This window comes from Trachypithecus francoisi, unplaced genomic scaffold, assembly GCF_009764315.1.
Source record: "Trachypithecus francoisi isolate TF-2019V2 unplaced genomic scaffold, Tfra_2.0 Lachesis_group13, whole genome shotgun sequence".
Classification (NCBI taxonomy): domain Eukaryota; kingdom Metazoa; phylum Chordata; class Mammalia; order Primates; family Cercopithecidae; genus Trachypithecus; species Trachypithecus francoisi.
In genome coordinates this window covers 102,881,446-102,895,411 of record NW_022681458.1, presented here as the reverse complement: position 1 = coordinate 102,895,411, position 13,966 = coordinate 102,881,446, and the positions used below count along the sequence as shown (strand labels likewise).

The window sequence follows — 13,966 nt, the reverse complement described above, 5'->3', positions numbered from 1 at the left end:
AATTTTGAATTAAGGTTAACAAAGCATTAGTAACCACATAAGTGACATAATTTTTTAATAAGTAGGAAATGAAGTCAATAGTTTCTAATAGATCTAATATTTTTTAACAATTTTAGCTTCAAACTTCAAAAACTCAAATGAAAGGCAAATATTTAACGCTGCGGTGTTTTTAAATAGTCACCTACCTAATCAAAAAAATATATAAATTTTGTTGTACAATGAAATTTTAGCAAAAAATAATACATATACAACCACCTAACACTTTATATGGAGGCTAAAAATGAAAAGATTTATGGTTACATAGGAAAAATATTGATTGTCACAATAAAACTTTCAACTATGCAACCCAAGAATGAGGCAGAACATTTCATTATTGATTCTTTGGGGGAGATACAACTTCTAAATGCTAAGTGTGATTTCAATCTGTCAGCATTCCTTTTGCTGTAATTAAAATCCTAAAGTGTTCTTTAAATAATTTTTCACTTAAATTGCATCCTGATGAGTTTTTTATCTCCATAATTGGAATGTCAACACCTAAGTAAGTGACTCATCCAACTATACTCTCCGTACTGCAATGTTCTTACCCTTAAGAAAGCACCTCTAAAAACTTCCTGTCAGCATTGCTAATTAGAACGATGAAAAGATGTATTTGTTTAAACGTCAACTGACAGGAATATAGGCAAAATTATTAAGTGGTGTAACTTTGGTGCCTTTTACCTTTTCTCTTTTTAAACTCATTGCTTTATTCCACACTGGAACACACTGGCAGAGTATTACTTGATGATTAAGAATAATCCTTTCTTCCTTACCATTTCTCATCCTTCCCTCCTCCAGAGGTTTTTGTCTTAAGCTTAATGCAAGAGAAGGAAGCAACTTGACAAGTTAAACTGTTATTAACATGTAGACTTTATTTGGGACCACTCTTTGAAACTCTTATTTTAAGTGATGTTTGGAGATGTAAACCCCTGATAGCAAAGGTAACATTAGATTAGTGAAGATCAATAAAAATTCATTTATTTGTTCAGGAAAAAGTCTAATTCTTAAAAAGCTACCTGTTACCTAAAACATTTTGATGTAATTTGAGTCATTTGTGACTTCTGCTATATCCATGTCATGTTTAACTATACGTGACACCTTCTCTGTTATATCCTTGTATGTTACTATTTTGTATGTTAATTATTGTTGCTGCTGTGATTAGGTAACAGTAACGTTAGTCATGTACACAGCTTAACTGATAACTTATAAAACTATACTTTTACTCAGTTTTTTAAGAAAATTGAAATCCTAGCAGATTGCAGGAATAGCCTCATATTTACAAGCAAATAACCTTCTATTTCAATTCCATTGGGACATATGTGAATATTAATTTATAAAACTACAGCCCATTTACTAGAAAATCTATTTAGAAAAATACAATTAAAGAAAACATTGATAGTGTAAAATATCCTATGCATAACATATAATTTTTGAATAATTATGTCTCATTCTAATTTACCAATATTTTCATAAAGGAGTATAATAATGTAACCTTAAATTGAATGTTTGATGAGAGAAAGCATATAAGATAAATATATATTTTTAAATAAATATTTTATGACCTGATAAAATACTAACATATTTATGCTACTGGACCAACCTTTGTGTCTATGAGATCCATCCATGTTGCTAAATTCAATGTGATTTTCATCAGCCCAGTAGAGTCTATGGTTAACATAATCTATTGTTAGCGCCATAGGTCTAGAAATCTTGGTTTCTATGACAACACTCTGATTGGTTCCATCCATTCCAACACGACCAATATGAGGATACTCGCAGCAGTCAATCCAATACAAATACCTAGGAAAGAAAATCCATAACTATTTTGTTTACAGATTCTCTGGGAGCAAAACATCAAACAATATATTACTTTTTTGCTTAACTGTTTACATTAATTCTTGCCATTTCTCTGAATTGCAACTTTTAAGAAGCATCCTTTGATGCAAAATTTCTTATGATGTTTTATTACATATCTAGTATGATTTGAAATATTCATATATGTTTATTTTAGAACACAAACTTATATATAACAATAATATTATATAATACTATCACAAGTGTTAACCAATTATAGATGTTCAAAACTAACATATGTAAATTTTCAAGAGGTACCTATCAATGTTGAAGGAACACAATTATCACTGTATATACTTTCTCTTTTGATGTGTTACCTATGAAAAAGTCAAAAGGAATTATGGAGGTGCACATTTTATTTCCTTAATATACATTGTTAAATATGGTACCCACTAACCAATTATGACTGTTTAAATTTAAACTAATTAAAATAAAATAAATTAAATGAACCATATTGCTCCTTGGTCACACGAGTCACATTTCAAGTACTCAGTAACCATGTGTGTCTAGTCGCCATCGTATCTAACAGCATAAATATAGAGCACTTCCATTATCATAGAAAGTTCTACTGGACAGCAGTGATTTACATTATGTTATTAGACGTTCTAGATAGGACAGTTCAGAAAGTGGGGGAAAATACAGTAAATGAAGTAAGTAATATTGATACTATATAAGTAGGTTGAGTTCAGTATAAATATTACACCTGATAAAATGCAAATAACATATAAGCGGCAGATTACTTAGACATTTTTCTCTGTTTAATGAAGTCATTTGTTTTTTGCTTTTTCCTCAAAGTAAGAGAAATTACTTTATGTTTTAGATGTTTCCTTGTCTATAAAAATAAAGATCTGAGTTAAAAGATCTTTAATGTTGTTTTTACATTCCAACTCTGAAATTGAAATCTATTAACACAAGTAGATTTTTCTCTATTTCATTCTTTCTTTTTGCCAGGTATAATACGTAGCAATTAGTTCTTCAGATTTAGAAGATTTGCATCCAAATAATTTGATTAAAAAATGTTTTATATGATTTAAACCCGTATATTCAATTTAAATCTAAAACATTCTTAAAAGAAAATTTTTTCTCATAAATTCTGACAGACATAATTATGTTCAGATATTTTAAACACATACTAAAATGGAAAGAGTTTTCAGGAAAAAAAAAAAAAAAAAAAAAACACTATCAAATACAAAGCTCACCTAAATAATCACTGTAAAGAACACATGCAATATTGTGTTTTGACAATCATTTTCTTGGTTTTCATAAAAGTATGGCTTATAAAGATAATACAAAAGTTATTTGATAGTCAAACTGTCATTGAAGTACTAATGAAATATGGTGCTTAAAAAAGAAGCAATATATTTTTGATAAAACCTAAACAAAAGGTGGAATGTTATGAACAAAGATTCAAAGATCTCTGAAAGTCAAAATGTAAAATAGACTTGGGTCTGGTAACACTAAGTCAAGTTCACATAGGCCAATACTGGAGTTCCTATGCAGTGTTTTTGTATATACGTGTTAACTGTAAACATACTTTGAAAATCTCAAATTATCAAGTAATAATAGATCCTAAGTCCCTCAAAAGATGATGCTACGGTTTTTAAAATCTTGAATTATATTTGGTATAGTTTTCTTTTGAAAAGTGAACACATGTCAGCGAAATACATCTTCTAGGAAAACATAAAATTCATTCCTTTCTAATAAATTTATGGAGAAGTGCCTTGTTGCTTATACTAGGGATCATGACAGAAGAGATACGAAGGAAGGAACTGAATGAGAAAGAAGTAAAAATAAAAAGATAGTTTACCTTGTTGAAATAAATCAGAACAATTCTTTTTGCCTTACTGACTTTGAATCTTGGGAATACTAACATGCTAATTTTTGATTTCTCTGATGTATATTTATTCCAGCTTCCCTCACATGTTAGATATGATTAAATTTATTTGTGCTTCTATATGTCATGTTATTTTTTTAAGAATTGCATATAAGAAAATACAAATTAAAAGTAATATTTCAATGATTTCTATAACATTAAAAATAACATATCCAAACTGGTTTAATTAGAGAGTGTCTTCATCATTCTATTTAGCTACTCTACATGTAATTGTACTTGCCATTTAAACACCTCAAAAGTGAAAAAAGGTTTTCTCCATTATAGTTCATCAATACATGTGATCAATGCTATCAGTAAAAGCATTGCAAATTAAATTAGTGGATGTGAATAATAATGTTTCTGAAGTTGTTAAGTAAACTACAAATTTCAAGTGGTCTAACTTCCATATAATTGCAATTTTAAATTTTCATTTGTGTTTTGAAATTTTTCATCTGGTAGTCTTACCATCATCATGAACCAATACACCAAGAAGAGAAAAAGCATATTATTTCATGAAGCCCAACATCTGTTACATCACTCTCAATAAGTTTGGTAAGAGTTCCAGAACTGGAATTCTCTCCCTCAAATGAAAACTCTTTCTTACTGGGCCCAAATACACTTCTCCAAATTATTCCCCACTTATGAATTGTGTGAAATTTAGCTCTAATCAGAGTTTTTCATTATAGTTTCACATTTTCACTTTTCAGCTAATACAATTATTTTACTGTGGAAGTATAAAAGAGTGAATAATAATTTTACCTAGATGGAGGAAGACATGAAAAACTGTTATGCTTACAAATAGTTCTTTGGGAAAAAAAAAATATTCACAACCACCTCATAAATTTCTTGAGAAAAATGACATTGTATTTCTTTCAGATTTTAGGACAAAGTATAACATAATTGAGAATTTTAATTCTGGTTATTGGGAGTACTGGAGATCATGTAGCTTAAAGCTTTCACTGATAAAGTGATAACTGAGAATATAAAAGGTTATCTGCTTTGTTTATTATGATGGGGAAACGTGGAACAAGGACTTAGGTTTCTAGATTTGTACACTGACTTCTCTTCTAATGAGCACTATATAGCATCTGAAGCAAAGAAATCCTAGAAACAAATTACATGGGCTCAGATCCCAGGTCCTCTCATTACTAGTTATGTGAACTTAGGAGCTTTAATTAGCCTTCCTGAGCCTGGATTGCCTCATGTTGAAAATAAGCAATTACAGTTTCTTCTCATAGGGTCACTGTTAGTATTAAATGAGAGAATATATGAAGCAAACGTAGAACATTGATAAGTATGTAGCCAGTGTTCAGCAAATATTAGCTATTATTGTTTTATCTGATTTCATATGAAATATGCATATTAATATATTTTTAGTTTAGTAACACTCTCCTACTAGGTAACCTATTGAATCTGGATTGTATGTATCTTTGGACATGATTTGCCTTGATTTTATGTAAGTTATTACATGATTTGTCTATTTAAGTACTCATCAAGCAGAAGAATACTATGGATAATACTCTACTACACTGAAGGAAAGGGTTGTTCAACTGACTCAGGTAAGCATGAGCCTTCAAAAACACAGGATTTATTTTTTCTCTCAGTAAGTGGTAGCTAACTTCTGATGGCTGGATATCATTTCCTTTCCATACTTATGCCCCATTGCTATACTTTTTTTTTTTTTTTCAAATTTGTCAATAAGACTGTACTAAACATAATGGTAATTTTGACTTCTGAAAGGAAACCCTTAAAAATTACTTATGTAAAAATTTATTATAAATAATTAAAGCTAAAAATCACAACTGCAGGGAAAATGTTGAAAGAAGAGACCTAAATTTCACCCAGATAATATGCAATGTTTACCCCAATCACATATGTAAAATTTCAGCCCCAAACAGTACCTATTCTGTGAGATATAATGAAGTATAAACACATAAAAGAATGTCTGGTTGTAACCATAACAATAGGCCTCTGCGATTTTTGAGAATGTCTTTTATAGTTGAATATTATACATTGCATTTCTATAAAATTGATTAAATAGAAGTCTTTCTCAGGTTTTACTATTTTTTTTCTGAATTCAAGTATTAAATTTGAAGAAGTTTTTTCCTTCCAACTGCAATATTTCTCACTTTGAATTATGAAATTAATCATTTATATTATTTCCCTGTGTGTTTTTACCTGAATATGAGAATACTGAAATGAGCTGTTTGGACAGATTTAAAAACTTAGTTAAAAACAGTTTTTCTTATGTGAATATATAGTTTAATGAAATATTTCTGTATTTCTCCACAGAAATCAGAAGCTGAATTTTAATCTTGGTCTGCCTTTCATTCCATCACAACAAAAGTTCCCTCATGACTCTTCTCTTCGAAACATGCAGGTTATTAACATACCAATGTATTGGTTTGTGCATAGGTGCAGGCACGGTCTCTGTAGCTATAACCTCATTCTCTGTGTACATCTAGTTACTCATTGATTATTCTTCTTCAACAGTGAATTTAACAGTCTCCGTGTTAAATATAAAAAATGATTAAGACATGACCTTTGTGCTAAAGGAAGTTACGTTCTAGATGTAGAGAAAGACATTTCAACTAAAAACAGTCATATAATGTTAAATGTTCAATATGTGGTGATCACTTAGGCACAATTAGAAAATGTTTTAGAGAGGAAGTAATATTTCTGCTGGTCTTGGAAAACTTTGTAGTTATTCCAACTATAGAAAAAGCTGAAGGACATTCTAAAAGATCAAGATACAGAGGGTAAAATGTGTCTTTCTAAATTTATTTGCATTGTCATTATCCATATTGGCAATAATGGATCCAAATACTGAGTGTCTTTCACATATTTTCATTAACATATATTTCAAATTCAAAATGGGACCTAGTATTTCCTTGTGGATTTCCTAACAGATTTTTTTTTTTTTTTTTTTTTTTTTTTTTTTTTTTGAGACAGAGTCTCACTCTGTTGCCCAGGCTAGAGTAAAGTGGTTTGCTCTCAGCTCACTGCAACCTCCACCTCCCCGGTTCAAGCAATTCTCCTGCCTCAGCCTCCTGAGTAGCTGGGATTACAGGCCCGTGCCACCACGCCCGACTCACTTTTGTATTTTTAGTAGAAACAGGGTTTCACCATGTTGGCCAGGCTGGTTCCTAACTCCCAACCTCAGGTGATCCACACCCACCTTGGCATCACAAAGTCCTGAGATTACAGGCGTGAACCACTGTGCCTGGCCTCTAACAGACTATTGTCAGAATTTTAGTAAAAGAAAATAAATGAAAGTGTGCCTTTTAAAATAAGGCATGCTGGTAATGATTTAGGTGGCTTTTTTCACTTTCCAAAAAACTTTTATCACCTATACTAATTTTACTTTATTTTGAGACAAAGTCTCACTCTGTCATGTAGGCTGGAGTACAGTGGCACAATCTGGGCTCACTGCAACCTCCACCTCCTGGGTTCAAGTGATTTGTCTGCCTCAGCCTCCCAGGTAGCTTGGATTACAGGCCTGTGTCATCACCAGGCCCAGTTAATTTTTGTATTATTAGTAGAGAGGGGGTTTCACTATGTTGGCCAGGCTGGTTTCCAACTCGTGATCTCATGTGATCTGCCCGTCTTGGCTTGCCAAAGTGCAGAGATTACAGGCATGAGCCACTGTGCCCAGCCCTCACCTGTTCTAATTTTAAATATTTTAAAAAGGATTATTGTTAAAATGGAAGAAACTACAGGATTTGGAGTTCTTTTTTTCCTTTATCCCTCTTTCGGATAGCTTTTGCACATGTTTATGATCCACAGTTATTTTGTTACTAGACACTCTGACATGATGTAATAGGAAAAGTCTAGGACGAAAGTCTGAAAACTGAATTAAATCCTCAGTGTAATATTTTATTACCTAAATGATTCTGAGAAAGTCACTTAGCCAGTTCGTGGTTAAATGTGCCTATCTAAACTATACAGAAAGTAATACAAATAATTCTATGTTTCTCAGAGACTCTGGATAAACAGTACATGCATCTGAAGTGATAAACTGAGAGCTTTCTAATTCAAAAAATGCTATAGAAATGGTAGCCATTATTATTATTATTATTGTTATTATTATTGGGGAACTTCCAATCCCAATAGATCTACAAACTGATCGTTTCCCTTTCTTGTATTTTTCTCTTTTTCTTTATTCCCATATTCTGGGGACAACTCCTCTATTTACCTATTTGCCCAAGACAGAAGCCTTGTAATGTTTGTTATTTGTTGTCATTGTGTGTTATGTTCTGACTTATTCCTAGCTTTCCTTTACTCTGTAAAGTGAACTGGTTCCATAATTACATATGTTTAATTTGCTCCAACTGTGTAAGTTCTTTGTAATTTGTTGGATGTACCATGCTCTTCTGTGTGTCTGTTTTTTCCCAGAGAGACTGTTCTTTTTGCCAACAATATCTCTTGCCCTGTAGAGCACCACATCACTCAGCTAGTTCTTACTCTACCATTCTTGTTCAGGAAGCTTTCTCTGAACCCCGCTGAGAGAGAAACACTTCCCATTTTCTCTACCTTAAAAGTTATTGTATGGTATTGTGATTATTTAAGCAACTACCTACATACTAGACTGAAACATACTTGAAGACAGGGGACCATGCCCTTTATTTTAGACTGTAACATACTTGAAGACAAGGGACCGTGCCTTTTATCTTTATTCTCACTCCTACCAACTGTGTCAGATATATACTAAATGTTCAGGAAATACGAGTTGAATAAATGAATGAGTATATGTAATGTTTGCTGTTAATTAGGCATATCATACATTCACTTTAATGTTTATCATAATGGTCTTTGTTATGATTAACTAAAGTGACACTGATTATACAAAAAGATAAAATGTGCAGCAGAGTTTTAACATATTTATATTCTCTGTTCTGTTTTAAAATGCTTACACATATCCTACATATGGGTAATTTTCTTCAATATTGAATGTAAGGTATTTCAATTACCCTAAATTAATAATAAATTAGAATACTCATTCCCACACTACACAAAATAACAGGAAGCTTAAGATAAAATTATAAGAAAAATTAGGATTTCAATTGAATTTAAACATAACAGCTAAGATTTTCTGTCTACTTGTATCTTCTTTATGTTCCTACTAAATACCATATCTAAAGTGATATTGTAATAATTGACATACTATTATTTAAATACAGAAAGGACCCCCAAGACATCTTCTAAAAGTATCGTTGCTGTAATACACAGGACAACCTAATGATCTTCCTTCTCCCTTAAACAAATTCTCTCCTTTTCCTCACTAAATATCAGGACAGAAATCATAATACTTCTCAAGGAAACAGGAGTCAGTAGTTTTGATATAATCAAAACATATGCAAGTCACAATGGCAATCTGATATAGGAAGGTTCAATTGCATTTCTATTAATCTTAAATTTAAGCTTTCATTTTTGAAGCAAGATTGCATAATATTTTATACAGCTACGGCATTTTCACCCTAGAGCTCATCTCATCAATGCTAAAATCCAAGTTGCCTGATTTTCTCACTCAGGGGAACTAGGAAAACAGCATGAACAAAAAGGTGCCATTACATTTTATCCATTAAAATAGTTGTTTTTAATTGTTTCATAAAGAGATACAATTTTTACCCTTTTCTTTGATATCTATATCAAAATCCAAATATTATCCAAAAATAAAATCAATGGAGTCTTCTATAACATCTATAATAATTTTGTACTGTGCTATTTTAATTGACACTTTTAATGGATGGGTTTATGTTGATGATAACTTAAGGCTGCTTTCAGTTTATGGGCTAATAACTATAACCTGGGAGAAATACAATTTAAAGCTGTTAATAGATTCAGCTGCATTCACTAGAATAGGACACAGTTTTTGCTTCATAAATAGAAAAGACCACAGACTGCTATCATCAAACAGGTAATATTTCTTTCATTAGAAAATGAAGCATCTTGAATAGCATGAAATGAGAAGCTAAGCCAGTCATATTGATTTTGAAGAAAAAAAACAATTGTTCAGAGACTCAAATATATATATATATTGCTTGTTTGTTTGTTTTTGAGACACAATCTCGCTCTGTCACCCAGGCTGGAATGCAGTAGCGTGATCTCTGCTCACTGCAACCTCTGCCTCCTGGGCTCAAGCAATTCTCATGCCTCAGTCTCCCAAGTAGGCGGGATTACAGGTGCGTGCCACCACGCTTGGCTAATTTTTGTATTTTTAGTAGAGACAGGGTTTTGCCATGCTGGCCAGACTGGTCTTGAACACCTGACCTCAAGTGATTCATCCGCCTTGGCTGCCCAAAGTGCTGGAATTACAGGCATGAACCCTCACACCCAGCTATCAAAAATAAAAAATAAATATTTTCTTATAAAATATCCAAGAAATTGAAATATTCACATAATTAAGAATGAATAGATGATAGCCAAATTTAGTACATCAGCCCATTATTTCTTAAAACATACATATAAAGAGACTTTCTAGTGATTCTGTTTAAATTAAAATTGACACTCTGAAACTTCTGTTGCTATGGTAAAGAAAATATTCAAAAAGGTAACAAAATGATTACATAATTATATAGTGAAAAGTTAAAATGAGCACATTACCTTGAAAACAAAAATATATGCACAGTACAAAGCTTCTCCTATTAGGTACTATTTTTACCTACATTAATGTAAACAATTAACTTATAAAATATACTATGACATAACTTTGACAATTATAAATATGAGGGACCAAAAAAATTAACAGACATACATTAACCAGAAGCAAAATCTAATTGTTGCATATGGTATGATAAAAGCTATGGTTTGGTGAAATATGTGAATAAAATTAATTTAAATTGCAGAAAATTTGGAGTACCAAAGTTATCCTAACACTTGCTACTGTGAACATGTCCTATTTCAAAACATCAACCGTTCTTTAAATTTGTTATTTTACTAAGTATGTTGAGTAGGTTGAACTTCTCCAAAGATGATTTTGGAGCATGTAATCACTGTAAATTACACTGCAAAAAGTTGAAAAGTTTTGTATACTCTACTGACCAAAACAACATAATTTAAAGTGAATTATAATGGTCATAATCTACAGAACTTTAGCAACATACACCAGACAGCTTTGACACCTTCAGATGTGTTCAATCCCTCATCTGAAATTTCCAGCCTGCTGTCCTTGGTCCTTACTATGACTTCTCCCCATTCTCGCAATGAAATGCAAATGAAACAGATCCACCACAAACTCTTCCCCATAGTCCCATTCAGCTTTTCATCTTGAAGGCACATGATAATGCACCGTCATTTATTATCCACGAATACTGCTTATGTCTCCTGGTATAAAGTGGCGCAGGGATTACGTTGTCCATATTTGTGACTACCCCAACCGCTGCAAAACATCACCTAAGAATTTGTTCTTAGCCTCCCTTTCCTTCAAGATTTAAAGGCATTAAATCAGTGAAATCTGTATGTTTTATTCATTCCTACCATGGATTTATCAACTCATTGGAAAATAGTCATGTTGAAATATTTAAAAAAATAGTTTCTGTAAAATTCAATCATCTTAATTTTATTCCTTTCATTGTGATACTCACATCAGTGTTTTTTTTTGTTTGTTTGTTTTTTTGTTTGTTTGTTTTTTCTGAGTAAGAATTTCTACACACTTAAACGTTACGTTGGATTTCCATGTTAATGACCTACAGAACTAGATTTATTTACCACTATGAATGTAATCCACAGTCTTAATCTTTAAGATTTTTAACAGTTGTTACAAACCCAGCTCGAGGATCTAAAGACAAGTCTCTGGGAAACTTCAGCCTTTTGCTAACGAGTATAGTAGGGTACAAGCCATTGAGTTTGGATACTTCAATGATCCTTTTTTCTGTGTCGGACCAATAGAGGTTTTTTCCAATCCAATCGACAGCAAGTGCATTGGGGACCGCTGTGTTATGAACTACCTACAAAACAAGAATTTAAAAAGTTAACAGCGTAAATCCCTAGAATAAGAAGTGAGCAATTGCTTCTTGATTTTTACAGAGATACAGGATTCCATTTAAACATAAGGAATGGAACTTAGATAAGAAGAGAACCATTGACCGCAATGCAATTACTTACTTATTTGTGAGAAATTACCTAATGTGTAATTAGGTCCCTACAAATTACATATAGGTTTAAACAACATAATTTTAAAAAGTTGTTGGAGAGTTGCACATTTGTTGTTCACATTTTTGTTAAAGTTTATTCATCCTCTTAAAATTTAGAATAAAATTCTCACACACACACACACACAAACACACACACACACACACTTAGAGACATTATTTTTCTTTAATCAGTTTGGGAGAGACAGCAGTAGCATTCATCACTCTCCCTGCTGCTTTTGCCCTATTTAGATGGCTACAAGGAGAGAAGAAAACACCAAAGAGAATATGCACTATTTGAACCTAGCCAAAGGGAGGTAACAATGTACACATTCAGCTGCTGTTATCAACTTTAATCCATGAATATACCAAACACAATATGAAATACAGTCTTTGCATGTATAAATATAATATATATAAAATGATCAATAACTTTTGATCTATATGGCTGACATTTCTAAATTCCCAGTATTTTTAGAAATATGTCAAATAAACAATTGAAACTTGAAACTACATAGAAGCCAACAGTTACATAGTTAAAGACAATAAAATGCCAATACAATTTTAAATTTATCTTTTTCCCTAATGCCATCGATAATAAAGATACAAATGAAAGTGGTAATATGCACATTTGTAACAATAAATAGTATCAGTCTCCTATAATGAAATGCAGGACATCTATTTTTCTTTTACCCACCACATTTCAAATTTGGAAAATTGGCATGGCTATTTAAATGAAAATCAGTGAATTAATAAATTTAAGGGAATAAAGATGTATTTTATCTTTACATAACCTTATATAAATACATGATTTAAAGTAGTAATGGAATAGTAGTGGCCAGGCAGTAGAGAATATGCTTTCAAAAATAGTAAAGTATTTTCAAAAAATATAAAGGTAAATTAAAATGTTTAAATGCATTGTAATAAAATATATGATAAAGTTTGAGTAATGTGACTTCCACAATTTTTAAATTTATTGAAAAATAAATTGACAAAAAAACTCATCTGTTTATCTGTTCTATTTAACCATTGGGTTGGCTCGAATCAATCTGCCTATCACTATTATATACTGGTTTTTTATTATATAAATCATTATTAAATACAGCTACTTTAAATCACTTGAACCCAGCTTACTATTTGTTTCATCATTGTACATGCACACTTTAAGATCTCATTAATATTTTCAAAATGGATTGCTTTCACCAAAAATGAAATTATATATGATATTATAGATGGTTATAAAAAAGTTAAAGTAATTGATGGGTTTTGTTCACTTTAATTTGAAACTTCTTTATAAAATATTTTAATGAATATATACAGTATTAATAATTTGATTTTAAAACTCAGAATAACATAAGATGGTACCAAGTTGCTCATATCTAGAATATGACATCATACACATGACAGAACTGTAACATCAATGTCATCCTCTCAAATCAGAATGTTCATAATTTTACACAAATGCATTCAATTATTTACATCTGTAATTGATTAATTTTAACAGTATCGTAATTTCAATCCACACTCTAACGTGTAACTTTTTCAATTACAAATTTTTTACTCAACTTTCTTCTATTTTATTTAAATCAATACAATTGAATGACAGGCACTAATCCTTCAAGCTGAAAACACCTATCCCATTTCCTAGGGCTGTGAATAAGGTTCCAGATTTTATTTACTCAATTTGATGTTTATGTTATTACAAGTAATAGTCTTATAATGAAACATAAGAATAAAAGGTCTCATATTTCATATTTAAAGTATTAATCACACTGTAGAAATGTGAAATTGAAACTACCCTAATGTATTCTATGAGTAAGGTCACAGTCATAAAATAACAGTTTCTATACAATTCAATCATACTGATATAATATTCAACAATCCCATCATTGTAATGTCTAGTTACCTTAATGTCACTTCCATTTAAACACATTCTATTTATGCGACTGCCATTGGGTCGGCTAGAATCAATCCAATAGATGAATTCTTCTCTGTAATCAAAATCTATAGCAATAACATTGTTTAATCCCTAAAAATAAGAAAGACTATGTTGTCAATCATAGTTCATAGAAAT

The 13,966-nt window shown here is 31.3% G+C and overlaps 1 protein-coding gene across 1 annotated transcript in view; it reads right to left on the bottom strand.

Annotated features, from left to right (window-relative positions):
- Positions 1-13,966, bottom strand: part of LRP1B (LDL receptor related protein 1B) — a 303,637-nt gene that overhangs the window by 271,701 nt on the left and 17,970 nt on the right. The window contains exons 6-8 of the mRNA XM_033229413.1: positions 13,799-13,921; positions 11,528-11,709; positions 1,637-1,836 (exon numbers count right to left, since the gene is read on the bottom strand). Coding sequence (XP_033085304.1) covers positions 1,637-1,836; positions 11,528-11,709; positions 13,799-13,921 — 505 coding nt within the window. The remainder of the gene's footprint in view (positions 1-1,636; positions 1,837-11,527; positions 11,710-13,798; positions 13,922-13,966) is intronic.